Source organism: Struthio camelus, chromosome 6 (genome assembly GCF_040807025.1).
Source record: "Struthio camelus isolate bStrCam1 chromosome 6, bStrCam1.hap1, whole genome shotgun sequence".
NCBI classification, from domain to species: Eukaryota; Metazoa; Chordata; class Aves; order Struthioniformes; family Struthionidae; genus Struthio; species Struthio camelus.
The window spans coordinates 22,560,973-22,584,159 of NC_090947.1; the positions used below are offsets into that span (position 1 = coordinate 22,560,973).

Below are 23,187 nucleotides of genomic sequence, written 5' to 3' on the forward strand. Positions count from 1 at the left end.
CTATTTAAGTATTATGGTAATGTTATGCCCAGAATGTTCTCAGGTGTTGATTCAAGTGAGAAGCTTATTCTAAAAAGATGCTTATGTACTTTTTTTTAAGGGTCCCTGGCTTAAAGAATAAGGATAGGAAAGCATATTTTGGGCACAAATTCACTTAATATATTAAAATGTTGTAGTTATTATATGAAAATAGTGTTTTCATAATAAACAGCTGAAATAATTCTGCTCTAACTTTTGAAGATGTTTCTGGACAGTGGGTTGGAGTGCTTGTTTATCAATTTTTTTTTTAAAGGAGTACATATTTTTTGCAGATTTTGATGCTTTTGTTGGGGATACTCCCAGATTAGATACCAGTGCCCACAAAGCAAAAGCTCAGCTTGCTTTGAAAGTAAAACGCCAGCCACCTTCTCGATCAAAGCTGAAAGAATCTCTTGGGGCTGGACAACAGACTGCAAATCAACAGGTACAGATAACAGATAATTATTCATTCAGGAGCCTGAAAGTATATTCAATTTTATTTATGTTCACCATTTTAAGTGTTGCCCGTGCTTCATTCAGACTGTGTGGAAGTATCAGATTTTTATGCTGTGTCAAGTGGAAAAAAAGCTATTCAGGTGCATACCACATGTGATCTCTGAAGAAACAGTTAACTTCAAGTGAGCAAAAAAAAAAAGAAAAAGTATGCGAGTTTGCCGTATTCTTTTTACTGATTGAAAGACTTTCCTGTAGTAGTAGTAGTATATTTTTGTAATATATTTATCTGTTAATTCTTTCACCTGAAACAGTTACCAAATTTCTTTAAAAACTGTACCTTTCTAAGATGCTTCGTTGCTCCATAAATAGTCACTTCAGTTCACAAAAAATATACCAGTAAAAATCATCTAGCAGATTTATGGGACTGTATAGCTTTTGTCCTTGTTTTTAGGCTTGCATTGCCATTGATACAGTGTAACAATGATTAACTTTTCTGTTTCCATACTTAATTGTGTGATGGTTGGCTATTCTCGGCATGGTTTTTCATTCATGATAATTGCATGGGCATAGAATTTCACTAAGAAGTTTCCATTGGTGGTGGCACCCTTTTTGTCTCTCTGCTTTACAAAATGAAAAAACTGTAACTTGGATCAACTATGTGCAGGTAGTAGCAGAGTTTTAAAAAAAAAAAAAAAAAACACTCTAAAAATTACTTCAGAGAGGAGGCTGCTGAGTCGTAGTTAGCCTTTCTTTGGAATTTACGCGAGTTTAAAGTGCTCAGACACTTTCTTAGCAGTATGAGGCAAAAGGCATCTGAGTAGAGACTCGGTACCAACCACTGTTTTCTTTTTCCCTGGGGCTGTGTTCCTCTCCATGTATTCCAGTCCAACTTCTTATACTGCTCTAGAGGTAGAATTCCCTGAAAATTAATTTACCTTAAATTTTATTCATAACTTAGCTTTCAAGTCCTTGCCTTTTTTGACTCCTTTGTTAAATTAAAATGGGCAACATTATTTAAATGTTTAAATTTATTATTTAAACCTACGAGTTTTTGATATTGCCTTTGTACTTTTGTGGAAATGTGTAGCAGCAGTCTCCCCCTATTTGAAAAAGCTAGGAGTTAGAAATCATATAAGTCCTTCAAAAATATGAGTTTTTGTATTCTGATGTACCGGAGTAATCGGGATAGCTCTGAAGATCTCATAGCTATATATTTGTTTTTTTTCTGCTCGTTTTTCTAGAAGTGTAGTCAGCTAGTAAAGTTAGCTTGTGGCTGCTCCTATTTTAATTTTCACTGGCGTAAGATGGTAAGGTTCATGTCTGTATTCTCTCTTAAGGTGGCAATCTTCCATGACAAGTTTATTGCCTTGTCAGCAGTGTATTACCATCCTGATGAAATCCTTATCCACACTGTAGGTGTTATAGCCCGTGAAATTCTAATTGAAGCAGGTTCTGGACTTCAGATATTAGACTTCTTTAGTGGAGCAAGTAAGAGATGATAAAAAAATGAAAATAGTTTAATGGACATATGCAATCTTGCAGAGTTTTTAAGGTGAGGACAAGAAATGTGATTTTTTTTGGTGCAGAAAGGGAAAAACAGTTGAATTGAGGTATGTAAGCGGTATATGAGAGAGATTGTCACAGAGGGAGAAGACTGAACTACTTTAGTTAAACTGAGAAGATTTTAAAAGTGACTGCCTTGAACTGGGATGGCCAAGGTGTGATTTAGATGATAACTGTATGTGATTAAACTTTGGTCTATTTGCTGTTTTCTGAATTGAGGAAGTTTTTATGTAGCGCAGCATACCCTTAGATCCTGGTAAAAGATCGAATAGTAAAGTTAGTAAATGATTACATGTTGTGTTTGCATAAAAACTTTTTTAATTTTTTGAAGGATGAGGATTCAGAAGATACTATTCACAACAGAGAACTTTCCGCTGTGTGCTTAACCAAGACCTTAGAAATAACTGAAAAGTTAACTCTCTCCCAGTTGGATGACATGGATCAAAAGAGTGAAAAGCCTGAACCAGCAGAAAGCGCAGAAAGTCCTTTAGAGTCAAGCCCTTCTGCTTCCACACAGTCTTCCCCCGTACACAAGCCAAACGGTGAAAACAGCACGAGTACCACACATTCACCTCCTTCAGAAGAGATGGTTCCAAACTCTCCTCAAGGGTATCCCAAGAACGTTAAGCAAAGAGAAGCAAAGGGGAAAGGAAAAGAGGCCAAGGGTAAGACTTCTAAGGGTTGGTTTTTTTATTCTTTTTTTTTTTTAATCCTTTGGAGTCCAAGTATTGCTTAGTTTAGATATAAATGATTACTGAACAATAAACTAGTTAGAAAGCAGGAAAATGAATTAGTTACAAAATTACCTGTTGTAAGACCATTTGTAAACTCTTCAGGAAAATAGAATTTGTTTGTTTCTAGTATGATACAAAATGCTTAGAAAATTTTTACAAAATAGAAACTGGTGTTGTGGGTTGTATTTTAGAAAAGAAGTTCAATACAAATGACCAGATATAGGCAGCTTCTCTGAGGAAAGTAGCGATGCTGTCTAGAACTTGGCACTTCACAAAAAGGCACGTGCACATGTTGGCAGTGTGTCGTAAAAAGGAATAGAATCGAGTGTGCGTTTTCCAGCATTGGCACTAGTAGTCAGACGCCTAAAAGGACTTTGCAATGCTTAATTCACTCTAGAGTGAGTCCAGCGTCACAGCTTCTGTGTGGCTTCATGCATGTATACAGTAAAATACAACCGTCATCCAAGCGTCAAAAAGTTTTAATTAAAAAAAAAAAAGTAGTATTTATTTTTGGTTGCTGCCATGGAGATTAATTCAACATTTTGTCACTAGGTGAATTTGCATTAGATGTAGTAAAAGGAGCACAGTGTTTAAAATAGTTCAGAAGATAAAATGATAATGACTGTAATTAGTAAGGCCTTGAGACCATAATTTGTAAGTTTTTCAGCACTGAAGTATGTTAAAACTGGACTCACTTCCAAGTAATCTCAGGTATGAGCCCTCCAATCAGGACATGAAGTTGACAGCTTTCTGGTGTCAACTCTACCTGATGTGTGGATCTGTTTAAAGTGCTTTGCATGTGCTGTCCAACTAGTCAGCGCTTCTTCCTTGAGTTAAGAATATCTGTTGATGACAAACTGTAGCTTTGGAAATGGAGCCGTGCTCCTGATCTTTTTTGCCAGGCGCTAATGAAATAATGTCATCTGTGTGAAGATGCACTTGAGATTATAATCAATGGCTCTAACAGAGTCCAATATATATCTATGACAAGTGCTGGGGGCAGGGCCCTTCAAATTTCTGGATCTGGTTTAGGACCCGTTCCCATCATACTTAGTAAGAAATTTCCAGATTTATATTGATGGCAATAAGAATTTTCATGCCTTTCTACTATAGATTAGAATATCTTATTTGATTTGTAGTCACGTACGTATTTACCAGGCGGTATCATTGTAGTGTTCTTTGTCTAGTTGGAAGGCAAGAATTTGTTGAATGTTTATGTCTTTGGAAAATATTACCCAGATATTAACAGAACTGTCTGATAGTTTAAATAAATGGTACATCTGAGTTTTTCGTGGGAATACTTGATTGCCGTGGCTACTGAAAGTTTTTATTATGGTCTTGTGCTTGGTTGAGTTAAGCCTTATTTCTTCAAGATATGCAAGCATCTTCACTAATATTTGCATTGTCTTCAGTTTATCGCTAGTTGAAAATTTTAAGTATAGCACAAATTTGAAGAAACAATCCGCAAACACCTATTTCACATATACTGCCGTAGAAATAGGTCAGATTTTCTTCCAGGGTGAGCAGTTGCATTGCATAATAGATACAGTATGATTTTTTTTTTATTAGATGATTTAAGGAAAACAAAGTATTTCACAAAGACTGTGTAACTAGAAGCTTCTTTTAAAGTATATTTTGATATCCCCAGAAAGCAGACAACCTCACATTTTTAAGGTCTCGTCTAAAAGGCTCCCATGGACTAAATGACGTTTTGGTTAGCTACAGAAAGGAACAGGTCTAAATCAGTTTGGTAATGGGCAGAAACTGAACCACAGGAAGTTCCATCTAAACCTGAGAAAAAACTTCTTTCCTGTGAGGGTGACGGAGCACCGGAACAGGTTGCCCAGAGAGGTAGTGGAGTCTCCTTCACCGGCGATATTCAAAACCTGTCTGGACACGATCCTGGGCAATATGCTCTAGAGGACCCTGCTTGAGCAGGGAGGTTGGACTAGATGATCTCCAGAGGTCCCTTCCAACCTCAGCCATTCTGTTCTGTTCTGTTAAATTACTGTCTGTGGATAACCAGTAAAAGCATTGACATATTTATGTGATTCTGTGGCAGTGTATCAGACAATAAGTTTGACTGGTTTCCTGACTCCCAGAAAAGTTCAGCGTTGGCTTCGTGTTTCCAGATATGATCCAGGTGTTTAAACAAGATCATGGATTTGGAGTATTCTGGGAATTACTGCATTGTTAAGATATTTCTCACAGGGAATAGACTTAAAAGGATTATAATTGTTGCAGTCACTACTAGGCATTTGATAAAAATACTTGCCTTTTTTCTTTGTAATCTGAGTCTCTTTAAATTATTCGTTATTGTTAATGTTACATGTTATTTACTTCAGCAGCGTGGCATGTTTTATCAAGGTAGATTATAATTGCAATCTTTTTTATGCAGCTGGCATAAAACCTTTCTTTTAGTACCCTGAACAAAATGATCTATAATCTAGTGATTGATATGTCTCTGTGAAGTCTCACTCAGAAGTGGTCTGTATGCTATCCTGTGTAAAAAATTCTTTTCAAAATGTGGGTTTTTTTCCTTTTCTACTTAATTATACTTATGTATAGTCACAGGGCATACAACTTTTCCTGGTGACTGAAGCATTGCAAACGTTTTCTTAAATTGGGCAGAGTCGCTGGAAGAGGAAATTAATGCAGTAGGTCAGAGACAAATGCTAGTATCAAAAGTTCCCTCTTTGTGTGCAAAATGGCACTAAATGCTGCTTTCTGTTAGATTGTTGCTGTCTTACAGAATTTAAATGTGTACTTACTATTTTATTGAAATAATCCTTTCTATTGCCTTCCCATCCATTCGTGTATCGCTCTATATTTAGCCTATTGTAATATACTATGTTTTAGAAATTACCTCTTTTTTTAAAAGATTACCTCTGGAGAGAGAGGGAGAAGCAAATGTCAGCATTAAAACCTGTTACAAATTCGTTCTTCTGTTCTGTATGTAAGCTGACAGGGAAAATAGCTCATTTGACTGGTAGATATAATTTATTAGATGTTAGGTATTTTACAAAATGAAGTAATTGGGTAAAGTTTTATTGTTAGTCAGAAACTTGAAGGGACAAACCAGAAAACAAAAGGTGAGGAAAAAATGCTGAATATTCAGCATGTAATTCAGTATGTGTTCATCTTTGAGATAGTCATTATATGCTTCAAAAAGCCCCATGGCAGGTAGGGTGGAGAGGAGTGGCCCTCAGTCTTGTGTAGTAGACCCTGTTTTTCAGTTCTTAAGATCCCTGAAGGCATATATGCATGCAACTTCCTTCATGTCAGGAGTCGTCTTTTTTCTTGAAGACAGAACCTAAATCCTGCTTTGTCTCAGGAAACGCACACTGCAGCTCTTTGGTAGATGTCGTAGTTATCTGGAACACCTGATTCCAATCTTTTAATTGTTGAAAAAAATCCAGTGATCTGAGAGTTTAAAAGGAAGTACACTTGTTCAGGACTTGGAGTAGTCTATCAGAGTCCCATGGGAAAAGATAGTGATACTTGTTTGCCACTTAATTTCGCTTAATAATAATTGGACAGTTGGAATTGAACATGCTCCCCCTGGTGAGTATTTGGATGCTAGCAGGTTGTTTTCCAGTTTTGTAAATACCACAGTCTTGGAGAAACTTCAGACTTGCTGGAAATTTCCAGCCTCTTGGAATGAATGTTTCTATCTGCTTAAGACTAAAAGTTATAGGACCTGGCATGTGGATTTTTATTCCTTTGGAATACTCAAAGTTTGTGTACTATTTCCGAAGAAACTGAGCTTGTTACATTTGCTCTCTGCTGTCCAGGCACTGCCTGTCGTGTTGGTAAGGCGCACGTGCGGTGACTAGCAGTATGCGTGAATAAGGCACGTTACAGCTGGCTAGCTATTGGACCAGACTGAGGGGAAATGCGAAAGGGAACACCTTTATATACCTCTAATACTTGAAACGTAATAAAGGACAATTAAATGCTGTATTTTCTTGAATGCTGCTTTAAAATTGAGTTTCTTTCATGCCTCTCATGCTAGTTATTTAGTGTTTTTGAAGCCTGCGTTTTGCAAAAGGTAGATACTTATTTCTAAAACTACCTTAAGCTATGTTTTGTTGTAAGCCATTGAAGTGAAATGTTGATGGTGGTTTTAGGACGGCTTTAGTAAGGTGGTTTTTTTGTTTGAATTTTTGTGGGCAGTATAGAATTACTGTTTATCAAAAGCAATGCTTTTAATTGGTCATCAGCAACTGTTACGCTGCCATTTGTCAACAATATGAAAGAACCAGAAAGATAGGAAGATGTCGCAGAGAATAACTTAGGTCCGTGTAGCTGTAGTATTTTCAGCCAATACCTGTCAGTGTGAATGTGAACTTAAAGCCAAGCGTTAGTATCTTATTTACTTAGAAGAATCTGTACTTCATCCAAAGCATATGAAACTTGCAATTACTCTAGACTAACAGTTTTATTTTTCACCCGTCTACAAAAAGCGGAAGATAAGAAAAATGAGGACAAGATAGTAGAAACAAATGAAGGAACATCATCAGGGAAGTCTAAAAGGAGATTTCCAGATTTTGGGTAAGATTTTATTCATGTTCATTTGAAAATAAATGTCTTTCAGTGTTGCTTGCAGAGAATACCGTGTTCTCTGAATGAAAACTATTGAGGAAGTCCTGCTATGCTACTTCATAGCAAAACCACAGGACAGAGTTCTTTTTTTCTTGGGTTCCTAAAGTCACATTAATATTTCTACCATTTTGTGGTGTTTGCTTGGTTTTGGGTGTCCCCCCCCCCACCTCCAAAGATTTCCTTGGGTTTATAATTGGGGTAATTCAGGATAAAACAAACTGAAGCAAAGATTTTCAATAAAGCTTTTATCTGAACACAGTATTTGTCTAGGAATTAATGGGTTTTTAGTCTTAAAACTTTCACATTCATATGTAGTTTTGTGCAAACGTATTTTTGGAGCCTAGACTCCACGTGCTACGTCCTGCTGAAGTTCCAGTCTAAAGTAGATGCGTTCATTTAGAAGATTAGAATGGGAACAGGGAGAAACAAAACTATGAGCTGCGTATTTTCTGGAAGTATAGTATGTGGTAACTGAACTCTAGGGAGTGCAGTTAAATTCTTGGTAAATTTTGCAAGAAGCCTTGCTGCCTCTTCTCTACCAGGTATAAAGCTCATTGAAGTCAGCTAACATCAAAAAAGACTTTAGACTAATACTATAACAAATAAATCATATAGTGTGAAGAGGATAATCGAATTATTTGACATACAGAGAAATTGTTATTAGTTCAAGTCACTCTCTATACGCACATTTATATAGCGGTAAAATTGTATTCTTCCTGTTGAATATATCCACTGGATATTAAGCTTTGATTATATGTGCTCTTTGAAGGGTATTTTCAGAATTCTTCCATAGTTCTTAAATGAAATATGAGTAACGGTACACCTTTAATTACATGCATAGTCTGCATAATCTGTAATTCCTCTGTGAAACAACAGGAATGTGGCATTTTGTAACTGTTGAAACTGATGTAAAAAAAGATATGTTTAGCTCACTGATTTAAAAAACAAAACAAAAAAAAAAGTCACACTGTGTAAATGTAAACACTATATAAAAATGGTATTTTTCCACTTTAGAGGATTACGGAAATCCGGGGGCAAGGGCAAGAAACAGGAAAAAGAAAATCTGAGAGGTTCTCTGGATAGCAGGTACTGTTGTTTTTATTTTTTTAAAAAAATGCATACTGCATTCTTAAAATTTTAAACTCAGAAATTTCTTTGCAATTGTCATTGCTACATGGACCTTAAAGTACCTCCAAGTGTAACAGCAGCAAAGTTCTGAAACATTAACATGTTAACGTGGAGATGAGCTTCTAGTCTCATGAAATAACATAAAATAAGAAGAATGATGTAGAGGGAAACAGTGGCACATATCATAAGAGTAGTAAGTTTTACCCAGTCTTGAATTTAAAAAAAATATATATTTTGCTTAGGAAAGCTAATGTTGAGTAAATTCAAGTTGCAAATATTTGAAACTGGTAAATTGTTTTGAGAAATATTGCAAAAGCTCTTCAATTTCTGTTTTTCAGTAACCCACGTTATTTTGTTTGTGTCTTTGAAGGCAAGTATCGATTTTTCACCAACTGTGCCCTGAAACATGTACAATGAGGAATTTTTTAACACAATTTAATCTGCTTATTTCAGAGGTTCCAGAGAACTGTTGGATGACTCTGGCAACAATCTATCTGCATCAGATTCGGATTCCCCTGTACCTACCTGCATGCCTTTCTCTTGGTTTGGAGACAGTCACAAAGAGCCTCAGGTTTCTAGTAGCAGCCTGCACTTTACTCAGAGTGGGCAGGACAGTTTATTTGAACAGGGTCAAGAGAAGAACAAAAGCAAGGTAACAGTGAAAAACTTGTGTTTTGAATATTTAAATGTGTTGCATCTTGTACTTGGAATTGATGACTTGGTCCTTGATCACATCACCTCTTACAAACATGGCTGCAGAACTTTAACTGCCCTTTTGGTGGAAGTAGAGGTCTCAGGAGTAGAGGTCAAGAGAGTACTCCGTTCCATCCCACTCAGTTTAGGCATCAGCGGAGGCTGTTCTGGCTGAAGTAGCATCTCTGGAACAATCACGCTGTGGGGTTATTTTTGGGTTTTTTTTTTTTGTTTTTAGTGACTCTGCAACGCTAAAAGCAGTGCTAGCTTTAGGACGTTATCATTTTAAAAGCCAAATCTTGTGAATATTAGAACGCAGTCTAATAACTTGGACTAAGTATACATGGGTAGAGGTCAGCTCCCCAGACAGTTGGCCAACCAGCTCTTAACCATAATGGGTACCCAGAGGTGGAATACTAGGGAGGTGCATGAAGAGAGCATCCTGTTTTTCATTAGAGGAACTGGTATTGAAAACTGAGAGGAACATGTTTAGAACTTTCCTAGAAAGTTGCTCCTGAGTATCTGATAATGTTTTAATAAGTGGAAAGCCTTTTAACCAGTTTTTAAAAGCAGTACTAAAAAATTCAATGTATAATCATAAAGTTACCCTCTTTACTGTTCAAACTATTTGGAAGAAGTGGTTGTGAGAAGTAGCAAGTTTAATGAAATCATCTGTAACGTCCCATTTTGTAGCTTTCTTTATCTTTTAACAGTTTTAGGATTAAAGCTTAAGTGAAAGAAGTGCCCTCAAACAATGCTTGCGCTGGCTAAATATTTTGTTAAAACCTATTTCCATTTAAGACTGCTATTAACAGTCTTAAGTTACCTTCATTCTTGTTTCCTTTGGATTTTGTTAGATTCAAAATTGTATACATATTAGGAACTTCACAAACTAAGTTTATTCTTAATTTTCACACTTTTTCTTCTCTTTATCTAATACCCTTTTTTTTTTTTCTTCTTGGTCTGTGTTATTAGAGAGAGGTATGAAGCATACCTAGAAGAGAGATTTGCCAGGCAGTGTTCAGTGAAGTGTCTGATAATTTACAAAGACAGTAGATAACAGTGAGCTGGCTTTCCATGTTTCCAGATGCTGATTGCACTAAAGTGCTATTTAAAAATTACTTTCTGTTTTCTTAATGTGAATTTACAGTGGCCCTCACAGAATTGAGGTGCCTGCATACATAGTGTTTGAGTTTCTAAAACCAATTTCTGTATTTTTTTTAACCACAAATACCTTATTATAAGAACTTCAGAAACGTAGAAAATTTTTAATCCTTTAAGTAGAACCATACTTTACAGCATACTCTTAAGTGTGTGTGTGACTTTTGTGTATTTACAGTTTCGTGTCAAAGCATGTAGTGGCCAAAGGATGCTTCCTTAAACGGGCCCGCGATTTGGGGATTGCATGATCCATGTTGAAGGGAATATACCTACATTTTGGAACATATTTTTAGTTAAATACTGCATAGCTGATCACTTCATAGGCTGTAGCAAAGCTATTGAAAGATGCTTGTCATGTAGATAAACATTCAGTGGCTCAGCTTTCAAAGAGCTGCTGGTTCAGGAGAATCCATTCTTCCCTTCTTCATTCCTTCTTTCTGTCTGATTAAAATAATTGTTCAGAGGATAGTGGAAGTCCCACTGCTGCGTGGTTACTATAAACACCCGTAATGTGCTTAAGCACTCCTTTTGTGTTTATGTAGATGCTTTTGTCTCTGCATCTATAAATGCATAAATCTTACAGGATTGGGTTCTCTCTCTTCCTTTCCATGTTATCCTGAAATAATACTCTTTTCTCTGTCCTCTTTGTATGTTTTATCCAAGCTGATTATCACTTTAACCCTCCAGCTGGTTTCTTGCCCACTGTTTTATTTTTTGCTTCCCTCTCATGCTTCTGTATGTAATTGCTGCTTGCTGTTCTTTTCTTTGCTTTAGTGCCAGTTGCAAACCAGCAGCTGGAAGGATATAGTAGTCTTCAGCTATCTGTCTGCAAAGTGGTAGAAAGCTGACCCTGAATCTTTAACAGATTCTCATACATTAATTGATCCCAAACTCACACTCTGCCTCTCTCCACCTCTCCAAGGTCAGACTGTTTTTACTTTGCAGCATCTGGGGGCTTTTGTTATAGATGGTAATGCAACAGCAGCTGCTGCTTCATGCAATGGCTAATCTCTGTACTACTTAACCTGCAGTTGATCACAAAGTTTGCATTACGGTAACAAGGCTTTGGCAGGTAAATCTCACTATGATAAGACATTAAAACTGGGAAAGAAGTGTGGCTGACTAGCCAGCAGTGGGTGTTGTTACTAAAACAGCATACCAGAACGGACAAACTCATACTTCCAGAATTTAAGGGAAGCGTATTTCTTGTTGTTAGTTCAATAATACTTACTGCTCTTGTGCCTGCAGTATCTCATACGATCAGGTGAAAGCACTTTTTCAAGAGTGGGTAAAAGTAGAAACCCTGAAATAAGAATTTTTTTCATGTAAGAATCCCTATTTTTGCGCTGAGGCATTGTGTATAATTTCTGAGCTGTGTTTTAATATTGATGGTGTGAGGACTGTAATATTTTGACTGTTTTCTGTACCTCTTTAAAAAGACTATGTCCAGGAAGATTTTGTTTTGTTAAAATGCTACTGAAATTAGTGTTCACCAATTTACAATGAATTTTTGAAGTAATGAGTCAGCTTCTTGTTGCTTGAGGAAAACGGAAACACAAGAAAGAACCTGTGATCTGAGTATTTGCCACTGTTTAGTCTTCTGGGATTGATAAATTACACAATCCTTTAGTCTCTTAATCTGCCCCTTTCTCTGATGCAGTACAAATGTGTATATACTGTTTTCATTCATTATTTTTCCAGAGCTTTATTTATCTTTTCTAAGTTTGTATTCACTGTTTGAATGAAGCTCTTCAACTTTTGCTCCAGCAAACGTAGATTTCACACCTATTTCTGGCCGCATTGTGTTCCAATGAAAAATACTGTGGTACAATACATTGTCAATATATTAGGTATACAGTACATGCTATGTATTGTGTACACAATGCGTTGTCCTTCTATCTTAAATCTCGAGAAGTGTACCTGCATAAACCTCTTCCACCAAAACTCTGTGCTCCTTAATAAGAATCAAAAATATTTTGCAGCTAGCTCTGAATCCTGAAAAGGAAATTACTTCTTTTAAACAAAAAAGACATGGGGAAGAAGCAGCTGCAACTAGTGTTTGAGCAGCTTTATTTTGCTTGGATGTTCTTTATAATTTTTCTCAGGTCTCGTTAAATAGTTCCATTCAAATGTCCTGTATGATTTTGCTTCGTTATTGTTCCTGATTGCTCTGAAGGGTAGGAAGAGCTACCTGAGGGTGACTGAAAGGAAAACTGCTAAACAGTTTCTTCTCTGTGAGTTGAAACTAACTGAGAACAAGTTGATGGAAAAAGTACTGTCTCATTTCTGATGACTTTTACATACATAAGTCTGAAGCCGTTCCTGAAAATCTAACGTAATAAAGTTATTCATATGGTGTAGTTAGCTGATTAGAAAAAATAATTACTTATTTCTTGTGATAAGCAACAAAGTAGTGTTACGTGGCAAAAAATAGCACCATGTTAAAGCAAAGTACGAGGCATGCTTCCGGCATAATTATTTTTCATTGATTGAAGAAAAATAACGTGGAGGCTAGGATCCGAGTTGGAAGCGGAGATAGATTAGAAAATATTCTGTCAAATACACATATGTTAGCATTCATTTAAAGCATTTTCTCTTAACAACGTAAATTAGTGGTATGCTGCTACTTTAAATCAAAACATGCAAAGTACATTCATTGCATTTGATTGTATGCTGCAGTGAATTCCTGCGTTTTAGATGGTGAGAGAAGAGGAGAAATTTGAGGATAGAAATTTGGCTGGCTTTAAAGCCACTTGACCTGCTGTTTGTTTGGTGTGCTGTGTTTCTCAGGCGGTGTAGGTGGTGTACTGTTTTCTTATCAGACTTGCTGTGAAGTTTTCAGGGCCAGCTTCTGTTGCCCCCCTGCCCCAGCAGGGTCTTCAGCTTTTACAGCCAAGAGTAATGAGTCACAGGCTGGTGTGATGACTTGCTTGAGGTCATACAGTTAGTGGCAGCTGGCTAAGTGTGCACCCAGTAAATGCTAGGAAGATTTTAATGTTCTTCCAGTATGATAGTATTTATATTAGTTGTATTTCTGACCAGAAATTTACTTTGTTACATGTACTTTTAAAATTATTTTAATAGCATTTTATTCATTTATTAAAAAGATTATATTCTCCAGAATTCTCATTTCAGAGCAGAATTTTCTGTCTTGTAAGTAATTTAATCCAGCTGTCAAACTGTAATTACTGTAGATGTAACAGCCTTAAACCATTTTTGTAAAGGCATCTAAATGACTTTTAAAAAGTAAAATGTTCAGCTTTTGTAGTGTTTTTACAATATTTAGAGCTTCAGTTATAAAGAAGATTTTTACATACCTTGGTAGAGTTCATTTATTTAAAAAAAAATACATCTATTTTACATCTACATGGTAGTTCTCATATCAGCTTCGTTTTCAGATAGCATGACTCTATGCCTTGCATGTAGTCACCTCAGAATTGAAGTTGCACAGCGATACAGTACAGTATCTTAAGTCAGAATTTAAATTTCAAAGGAAGCTCACAATTTCTGTGAGCAGGCAAACTGCATGTTCTGCACATGAACTAGTTGATTTAAACCCTGATCTGCAAACTGCTGAAAGCTCCTTGCTCTGCCACTTCTCAGTACCGCTCAGATAAAGACAGCCTATTCACTGCACTGTCCATTACAGTCACTTGATGTGTGGACAAATGTGAAGTTTAAACCTAGTTCTGAATTTTAGAAATTTCCCAAGGGTCGTATCCATGTCATGAGACTGTTAATGACCATAAAAAATCAGGACGTTTGGTCAGGATTTTTGTTGCGTTGACGGAAGACCACCACCTTCTGAAGCACATTTCGTAGTGCTTGTGCAGTGGTTTCAGTTGAATACAAACTCCGATATGAGTAATTCCACCCGCTGAATCTTAAGTTGCTTCACCTTGAGTGTGGTAAGCCTGTTGAAATACCTGCTGAAAGAGTAACCCAGTGTATTCATTTATGTACTTTTACACAACTTCAGGTTAAGACTGATTGTCCACATAAGGTGCTGTTATTGGGGATATTACTTTAAATATACTGTCATATTTGTAAATTCAGAAAATTAACAAAAACAAGTCAAACGCCTTGTAGAGAATATGTTTCATATATGATCTAAAACAAAGTCAATAGTATTATTTTTTACCAAAAATCAAGATTACTGGAATGTCACCTGATGATCTGCTTTTGCAAGGGGGCGAGTTAATAAAACATTATTTCCACTTGTTTGCAGAGTAGAGTTGTCATAGATGATACATACCATAGCAAGCCAAGTTGTGAACTTTCAGGGTTAGTGACAGAACCAAATCTGTCAAGTCGTTCACACACTTTAACCTTCTCTTCAAATGAGGTGAGTTTCAAAGTGTGTATATGTGTCTTGTTGATGTCGTTGTTCACACTACAGTCTGTTTAGTAGAGCAAGTTTTGTTTAATGTGAAACTAGATGAGCATTTCCATATTTTTGCATTGAAGAACATGGTAAAAAATCCTAAGCTGTTACTGTGAACTAAGGACGTAGACTGAAAAATGTTATGTGAGCCTTTGTGTTCTGCTCTTAGTTATATCTTAAAAATTAGAATAAATTCAATGTGACCAAATTGCAGTTCTTAAGTATAAGATGTTACCTGCTACGCTACCCTGAAGTAACTTATTGTGTGAATGAAAATTGCAGTGTTTTTCACCTTGCCCTCTCACCAGTGCAGGTTTGTGTTAACCTAAATTTGTCTTTTTTTTTTTTTTTTAAAAAAGGAACTTTAGGATAAAGTTATTCTGACATAGAGCTGGAAAGTAGATAGTCGAAAATCAGTGTTCATTCTCCTAGCAGAACCATCTGCTTTGCCCACAGCTGAAACCTGACATCTATATTTTTGTAACACTCCAAGATAATCATTCTATTCTAAGATAATCATCTCATTCAAAGTCTGACTAGTAGGCATCTTTATCAATGAAATCCTTTATAGACTGGGGGGGGGGGGGGGGGGCTGAGCACCATCATTTTCCAGAAATGAGTTAGTAAAGGGCTGGTCAAACTGGTAGTGATAATGTTTGAAGAAAAACATTAAACAGTGGTTCGTGGAACAAGAGAGGTTTGTTATTAGCTATCTTAAATCAAGCTTTGAACGGTATTTGTGTTGCTAAAACTTCAAAACAGTATAGTATTGTTTTTTGGTTTTTTGAGCTTTTTTGTTTGCTTTTAGATTGTGTATTTAGAGCCTTCAGTATTTCTTTCCTTACTTGATTTCTGAACTGCCAGCATTTTTATGCAGGAGCACATCATTCTGTCACGTTTCCATTCTTCCGAAGTGATTTTAGTTCTGCTTTCTGAATTCACAGTTGATTTTGAGTGCGTGTGTATGTGGTGGCTGTTTTGGCGACTACTCCTCTGATATACAAACATCTGGGACAGCCCTTTGCCTCTGGAAGGTAGACAATTGAAAAAATGATGTATAGGTGTTACTTAATGATAAATAAGCATCGCTTAAAAATTAGTGTTCTTCATCTCACTCTTCTGCGTTTTTCATAAAGTAAATGTCTGTCTACCATATAAGCTCTTTTCTCCATAGTGGAGATAAGGTTGGCACTGATTGGTGCAGTTATGTGTGAATCTTCTAATAAAAATGTAGCTATCTTGAAATAGTGTTTGAATAGATAATGATATTCTCCTGAAACTGCATCTTTTTCCAACTTAGAGCAACCAAATTTAGTAGAATACAAGGGAGAACTGTTAAACATCTGTTTCAGAATTTCTCATAGCAATTTTAAGTCGAAATGGGAATGGTGTTAGAACTACATTAAGTTCCTTGAGTTTGGTATTATGCTAAATCCACACAGAAGTGTGGGGAGGCATAGACTGTGAATCCTGTTCATATTCTCTTAATGACATTCCTCACATTATCCTCTTCTTTATTAGATTAGAAAAATGGCTTATTCTTAAAAATAGTTTTAACTATGTTTTTCTTTATGCAGTAGTGAAAAATTCAAATCATGGAGGATTAAATCTTTTTCTTCACCTTTGTGAGGAGATGGTGTCCAAATCTTTTAATGCAGATTCAGTTTTTGGTACTCCTTTTTCTGGCGCTAGTTTTAAAGAATGAATGGGTTAGGTTGTCATCTAAAATACTATTGTTTATTTAGAAGAAATGCCAACAATCAATGGATGTAATGGTAACAAGCCTTTTCTAGTATTAAAGCTCTACTGGAAAATAAAATAGATTCTGGGCCTCTTGTTAAACTTTGGAGGCTGGAAATCAGCTGAGTCTCATTAGCTGAGAATCCTTGAATGCTTTAGAAACTTGTCAGTTGGAAGTCAATACAGCCTAGGGCTTTACTAATTTGAAATATAAGGAGTTTGTTGGTGACTGCTGTGCCAAAGATCCAAGTGAAATTAGTAGCACGGTCTGGAGGGTTCCTTCGTGGTACAGTCTGTGATGAGCTGCTCTAATGTTGCAGGGAGGAAGTGATGCAGAGAGCCTCTTGCGATTCTATAAGGGCGACCACGTTCTCCTGCTAAAATGAATAAATCCGGGTCTGTTTAACATGAATATATTGTGTTTAAACATTGATGTTCTAAAATCATAGAAGTGAAGTTGTTGCATGGCTAGCACAGTTTAAATAAAACTTAAAACTAGTGAGTGAGTTCCAGCTGTGGAATATAACATTTTACACATTTCTCAGTATATCTGATTGTTATCCTTTATGGTTCTGGTAATAAATGTTTTGGTACTTTCATGTCGCTAACAGACATACACGATTCTGAGATTCACGTCAAACTTGAACCATTAGAAGTTTCCCAATTCTTGTGTATTACTCGTGAGCAATTGCGAGTATGAGACAAAGCAAAGCTACCAGTTTCCTATAGGCTGGAAAAACTGTGCAATGCATAATACTTAGTGGGTCATATACAACGCACTGTTGGCTTAGTGTTGATGGTATTCAGCGTAGATCAGTGGCAAAACTGATTAATGAGCATTTGAATTACAGTAGTTGATGGCCTCAACCATGTCCATACTTTTTTGCAATTATCTGTAAAGATGACTGTGATTATAACAGTTCATAGATTTATTTTAAGATTCTTCTAGATTCAGAATGTTTCTGCAACTAGTTTTAATCCTGATGAACATCAGTTATAATAGTTTTGAATGACTTTTTTTTTTTTTTTTTGCCGTAAATTGAGCTTTTGTCCTGCTGATACGTACTTTGGTGTTACAGCAACAGGTCAAGGAGTACAAGACTCAAGCAGACAAGAACAGTGCTGTTTTTTAAAGCCAACAGGTGTTTTCAACATTTATTAGTAATTTATACAATGAATCTTCTTTCTCTGTGCCAAGCATCTCTGCTTGGATAGGAAACTTGCTGTGCCTCACTTGTCTTGATACAAATGCTATAGAGATCACTTCAGGCAAAGCCTGAACCGGTAGGTTTAGAGGGCCTGCCAGAGGTGGAGGGAAGTACTCCTTCCCCTTTACTCAGCCCTGGTGAGGCCACGTCTGGAGCGCTGTGTGCAGTGCTGGGCTCTCCCAGTACAAGAGAGAGATGGAGCTACTGGGGCAAGTCCAGTGAAGGGCCACTGAGATGATTTGGGGACTGGGACATCTCTCCTATGAGGAAAGGCTGAGAGAGCTGGGAGTGTTCAGCCTGGAGGAGACTGAGGCAGGGATCTTACCAATGCATCTAAGTATCTAAAGGGAGGATGTCAGGAAGATGGAGCCAGACTCTTTTCAGTGGTGCCCAGTGACAGGACGAGAGGCAACGGGCACAAACCGAAGCGCAGGCAGTCCTGTCTGAACGTGAGGAAAAACTTTCTTACTGTGACGGTGACTGAGCACTGGAACAGGTTGTCCAGAGAGGGTGTGGAGTCTCCTTCCTTGGGGATGTACAAAAGCCATCTGGACAGGGTCCTGGGCAGGCTGTTCTAGGTGACCCTGCTTGAGCAGGGGACTTGGACTAGATGTTCTCCAGAGGTCCCTTCCAGCCTCAACCGTTCTGTGATTCAGTATGATTCTGTGAAACCCCTTTGATGTGACTTTGTGAAAATTGCTATTCTTTTGTACATCAGGAAGGTGGGTATGTTCACACTTGTTATGTCTATGTTGGCATTTTAACTGGATTAGGGATTCACTCCAGAAGCAGAATCTCCTAATTGTCCCTACTTTAACCTTACGTTGGTTTATCCTGGAAATCAAACCAGAAGGCGCACTCTTGAAAATGTACCTGATATGTTTAAGCTGCTAATGGGCATTGAATCTGTGGGACCAGACTAGAGCTATTCTGAAGTAAAATTCTTTGAAAATGCATATAGTATGAATTTCAAGACCTCAGCACAAACTGTCTGCTATACAAATCTGTTGTATTTATCTACACAAACTCATAACATAACCATTGTCCTGTGTTTCATGAACTAGGAAATGCGAAAGGGATTCTAATTGTGGAGTCTTCTGACATGTTTGAAATTTAAGATTAATATTCATTTCAACTCAAACATTATGAAGCTTTGCTGTTCCATTTTGCGCTCTCGGATCCAGTTTATTGTATAATCACATCATATTTAACCAGCCTAAGTCTCAAAATCTTTCACTTGTAATTACTGGAATTACTGAGGTGTGCTCAATCAATTCTTGCACATTTTCTGGCAAGGGACTTGGATTTTGTGAGATCCTCAGATTTTGGAGCTTTAGTTGTTCACTTGAAACTTGCAAGGTTACTTCTCAAATCCATCAGTACATTGACACATACTGTTCGTAAAGAGGAAACATGAAAGTGTTAAGCTCACTGGAAGTAGTAGTATACTTTTGGTTTAGTAGTATACTTTGGTTTTAGTTTTAGTAGTTTACTTTTGGTTTCTGTTTTGCAAATATCTATAGTGGAAGCTGCCTAGAGAGCTTTTGGGAATATAAGTCTAATGCAGCCTGTACTACACCATGAGCTAGTGAGGGATCATTTTAGATGGTTAATAAAGGTTCAAGTAACTCTGATGTTGCTCTGATTCAGCTCTCATATTAGAACTTCCTCTTTACAGACGTTGAGCTGTGTTTTTTGTAGTTTTTCTTTTTTGACAAAGTAATAAAGTGCTTCAGGACTAACAGCAGTACCTTTTTCCCCTTGGAGGCCAACTGAAATTGAAGCAAGGAGCTTCAAAAGCTCTGTGAACTGGGAAATGTATTTTTAGTGGAAGGCTACTAGCTCTGATGCTTTTCAAATGGACTTCTACTGAGTAGACCCTTTAAAACGCTGATGTGATGGGATTATTTGAAAGAATTAAGTCCTCTCCTTTTAGAAAGATAGCAAATCTAGCAAAGATATAGTTGAACTTTTATCAGATTTACTGAGTCCTGAACTGTTTTTAATTCCAATTTTCCTTCACTTAAAAATATCATGCAATACAGCTGAAGTGCTACTTGATTCTTCTTGGTGCTGTGTGAGATAGCATCTAATATTAGAATTGAGCTACCTTGACTGACTGACTGAGGAAACGTGTTCATTTTTTGGGGTACGGTAAGCCAGTTTTAAGCCAAACGTCTGCTGTTTTGTGAGAGTGGGTTTCATGAAGATCGACTTTTTTAGAGAAAAGCATGTTCTGTGTCTCTACCTTAATTTGTGTTGAATGTTGTGGTGTCCACTTGTTTATAACAAACCCCTAGGCAAACTCACTATAAGATGTGATCTCAAACATAAGCAATTTTGGAGCTTTGCACTATAGAAATGCTAGAACATGTTTAAAAATGCATTTACCCGGACTCAACTGGCAACCTAAATTCAACATATAGTCAAGTAAAACGGTTATCATTTTTTATTGCTTACGGTGACTCTTCTCAATTGATAGGCATTAGATGATGAATTTGCAACAACAGGAAAACAAAATCAATGGCACAGTAGACCTATTTCGGAATGGACAACCCAGCAAGTATGCCACTGGTTAATGGGAATGAACATGGAGCAGTATATTACAGAGTTCACAGCTATGAACGTAGATGGACAGCAGTTGATGCAGCTTGACAGTGATAAGTTAAAGGTATGTGGCTATCCCAGTATACATTTGTAACTGTAAAAATTTCACTGCTTGCTTCCACTTTTTTAACTATAAAGTCATTCTAGTTTCTTGTCTTCATGAATTCTTAGGAATAGAATTCTGATTTTGAAACACTTGAAATATACAGATCGATGCGAATTTAATAATTGATAGAAAATTAAAGACAAGACACTTTTTCAATAGGAAAATATAAAATATTTTATCTTTGGCAGCCTGAGGAAGTCAAAAAAACATAATTTCCACAAGGGGCTTGATGCATTTACAGTCCATCTCAGCATAAGATCGTGAAAACAAGATCCAGTACAATAGTGTACAGTAGATATGTACGCTAAATTTCCTGTATGTTGATAAATAAATGTGTCCTTGGACACAGAGAACATACTTGACAGAAGTTTGTCCAATGATTGTCTATATTTGAGAAAGTTGGGATCTTGATGCTTAAAACTTAATTTACAGCTAATGCCACTAGGAGTTCTGTATTGTAGCTCTGTCTGTAATGTGAAATCAGATACTGCCATCTGCTGATCAAAAGTCAAAGTGCACTGACTACTCATTGAATACTTGATTTTTTTTAAAATAAACATAGGTCCAGTTGGCCCAAAATACAGACAGACAGTACACTATGCAAAAAAGTAGACAAAAGAAACAGGAGCCCTTGCATGGGAGATGGGCTAAAGATTAGCAGTGCCGGGCTAAGGAGTAGCATACCAAGTGTTGATTTAAAAAAAAAAAAAAAAAAAAAAAAAAAAAGATTCATCTTGTAAAAGAAAGTAAATATTAATAGTCACTATTTTAATAGTGCAAAAGCAAGAAATCATCAAAGCAAGAAATATCTCTGAAATCTGGTTATTTACAGTACTTAGTTCTTGTTATCGAGAAGCTTCATTGACTCTCTGTTAACATACATTAATGAGTTACGTGGCAGAGAAGATTTTGAACTACTGTTGTGTGGTTTGTTGTGTTTTTGTTTTTTTTGAAGTGGTGTCATTTTCTCAAGTGTAGCAGAAAGCAGAAAAAAAATGACCAGTCGTTTTTTTTCTTCTAAGTAAATATTTGGTTGAGGTTTTTGTTTGTTTTAACAATATTAAGCTTTTATGGGTGGTTATTGGAGATTTTTCCATTCACGGTTACTTTAGCTTTTATTTGCTATGCAACTTGAAAAGAAATATGAGTTTTCTGGAATCGGCTTTCATGGATTGGATTTTTCTTAAGCAGTTAAAAGCCACACCTGATAGATCAGAGTTTCAGTAGCATTCCTAGCTTACAAAAAAATATAGTTAACAGAAGTTAAACAGTAGTCAAGTGAATATAAATTGCTGCTGTAAAAAAGAAACTGCTGATGCTTAAGCAATATGCTTTGCTGTTTAAAAAAAAATTAGTAACAAGATCCCTTTCTTTTTTCCCCTAAAGGCTTTAGGAGTTTCCAGTCAAAATGACCGATCAACAATAAAGAAAAAAATTAAGGATATTAAAAAAACACAAGAAAAACTGGAAAAACAAAAGGAAAAAGTTCAAAAGAAGGAGCGAGAAGTTCGCAAGAGTGGCAGAGTGGTAGCAACTCTTGAATCAAGCTGCTAAAATGATGCCATTTTATCTTAGCACAGGCTTGCTTCATCTTGAAGTTCAGCAGATTTGTATATAACTGTACAATTGAGGGAGGAGGGAAAGTGCAACAGTCTAACATGGTAGGGTTTTGGGGTATTTTTTTGTTTTTTGGGTTTTTTTTCACTTTTTAATAATAGTCCCTCCCCATTACAACCCATTAAAATGAAATAAATGTTTTCAGTATTTTTATTCCTAGTTGACTCTACCTGTACTAATAGACAATAATTTAACTTTCTGCCTTAAGTACTATTTGAGCTTCTAAGACTGATTAAAAAACCCCATATGCCCTTTTCATTGAACGTGATAAATGTTTGTGGAGAGTAGACTATTGTATTAAAAGTCATTCCAATATTAGTCAACTAGCACTTGATATAGAGTTGAATCTGATAGAGGGACAATAGAAAAATCCTGCCAACAAATTCAGCCTGTGACAGTCTGTTTATCTGTTGCCACTAAAGTTGTATAGTAAAAATTAAGTTTAAGAAAACAGTAATGTCAAATTAATTTAAAAAGAAAGCATGTATTTCAAATTTATGAAGTATTTTCTTTAAACTCTTGTATTTCTCAGTGATGGTCCATTTTTTTTATTCTAAATCCACTGTAGTAACGCATTGTTTTTGAATTCCATGTGTTGCAATTTACTGGGAAAATAACCAGAAATATTAAGTAGTTTTTACAAACTACTTGCACTAATCATAACATGAAATTTTCTGTACACTTCCCTGTTTGGTGTTGGGACAAGGCTCAGACATATAAATAAGATCTTTTTTAACCTATTTTTCCTAAATAATACATAGTTTTATAGTTTAATACATAGATTTATGCTACGAATAAGATCAATTTGCAATACATGTATTTCTCTTTTCTACTCGCTACAAGATGTTTGCGGACCAAATTTATATATTTGCTAATTTTAAACTATGCTGTTTTTCAAACTTAAAATACTGAGGGGAAAAATTGTAGGAAAAAATATCACTGAAGCACTGGGTATCTGCATTGTATTTAAGTGTTTGACTGTAGACTACAGATTATTTCTCTTTAAAGGAGGATTTGAGTCCCAGAATGGTTTAGAACATGAATTGGTGTTTGTATTTTTACATACTGTCTTCTAGAGATACTGCAACAGCACTTCTTTAATTAGATTATTTCAGAAACATTAAGTATAAATTCCATCATAGAGTAGACTAGAACACTAGAAGCTTA

General features: G+C 36.3%; 1 protein-coding gene across 14 annotated transcripts in view; it reads left to right on the forward strand.

Annotated features, from left to right (window-relative positions):
- LOC104148527 (neurabin-2) overlaps positions 1–22,173 on the forward strand; it is a 135,212-nt gene extending 113,039 nt beyond the window's left edge. For 9 of the 14 annotated variants that reach the window (XM_009681743.2, XM_009681744.2, XM_068948563.1 and 6 more), the window contains 8 exons: positions 312–463; positions 2,369–2,702; positions 7,238–7,325; positions 8,391–8,462; positions 8,958–9,156; positions 14,587–14,703; positions 20,173–20,361; positions 21,790–22,173. In XM_009681743.2, coding sequence (XP_009680038.2) covers positions 312–463; positions 2,369–2,702; positions 7,238–7,325; positions 8,391–8,462; positions 8,958–9,156; positions 14,587–14,703; positions 20,173–20,361; positions 21,790–21,957 — 1,319 coding nt within the window. In that variant the 3' untranslated portion in view covers positions 21,958–22,173. The remainder of the gene's footprint in view (positions 1–311; positions 464–2,368; positions 2,703–7,237; positions 7,326–8,390; positions 8,463–8,957; positions 9,157–14,586; positions 14,704–20,172; positions 20,362–21,789) is intronic. The other 5 variants (XM_068948569.1, XM_068948571.1, XM_068948570.1 and 2 more) reach the window with 1 other exon arrangement.
- The last annotated feature ends 1,014 nt before the right edge of the window (positions 22,174–23,187 follow it).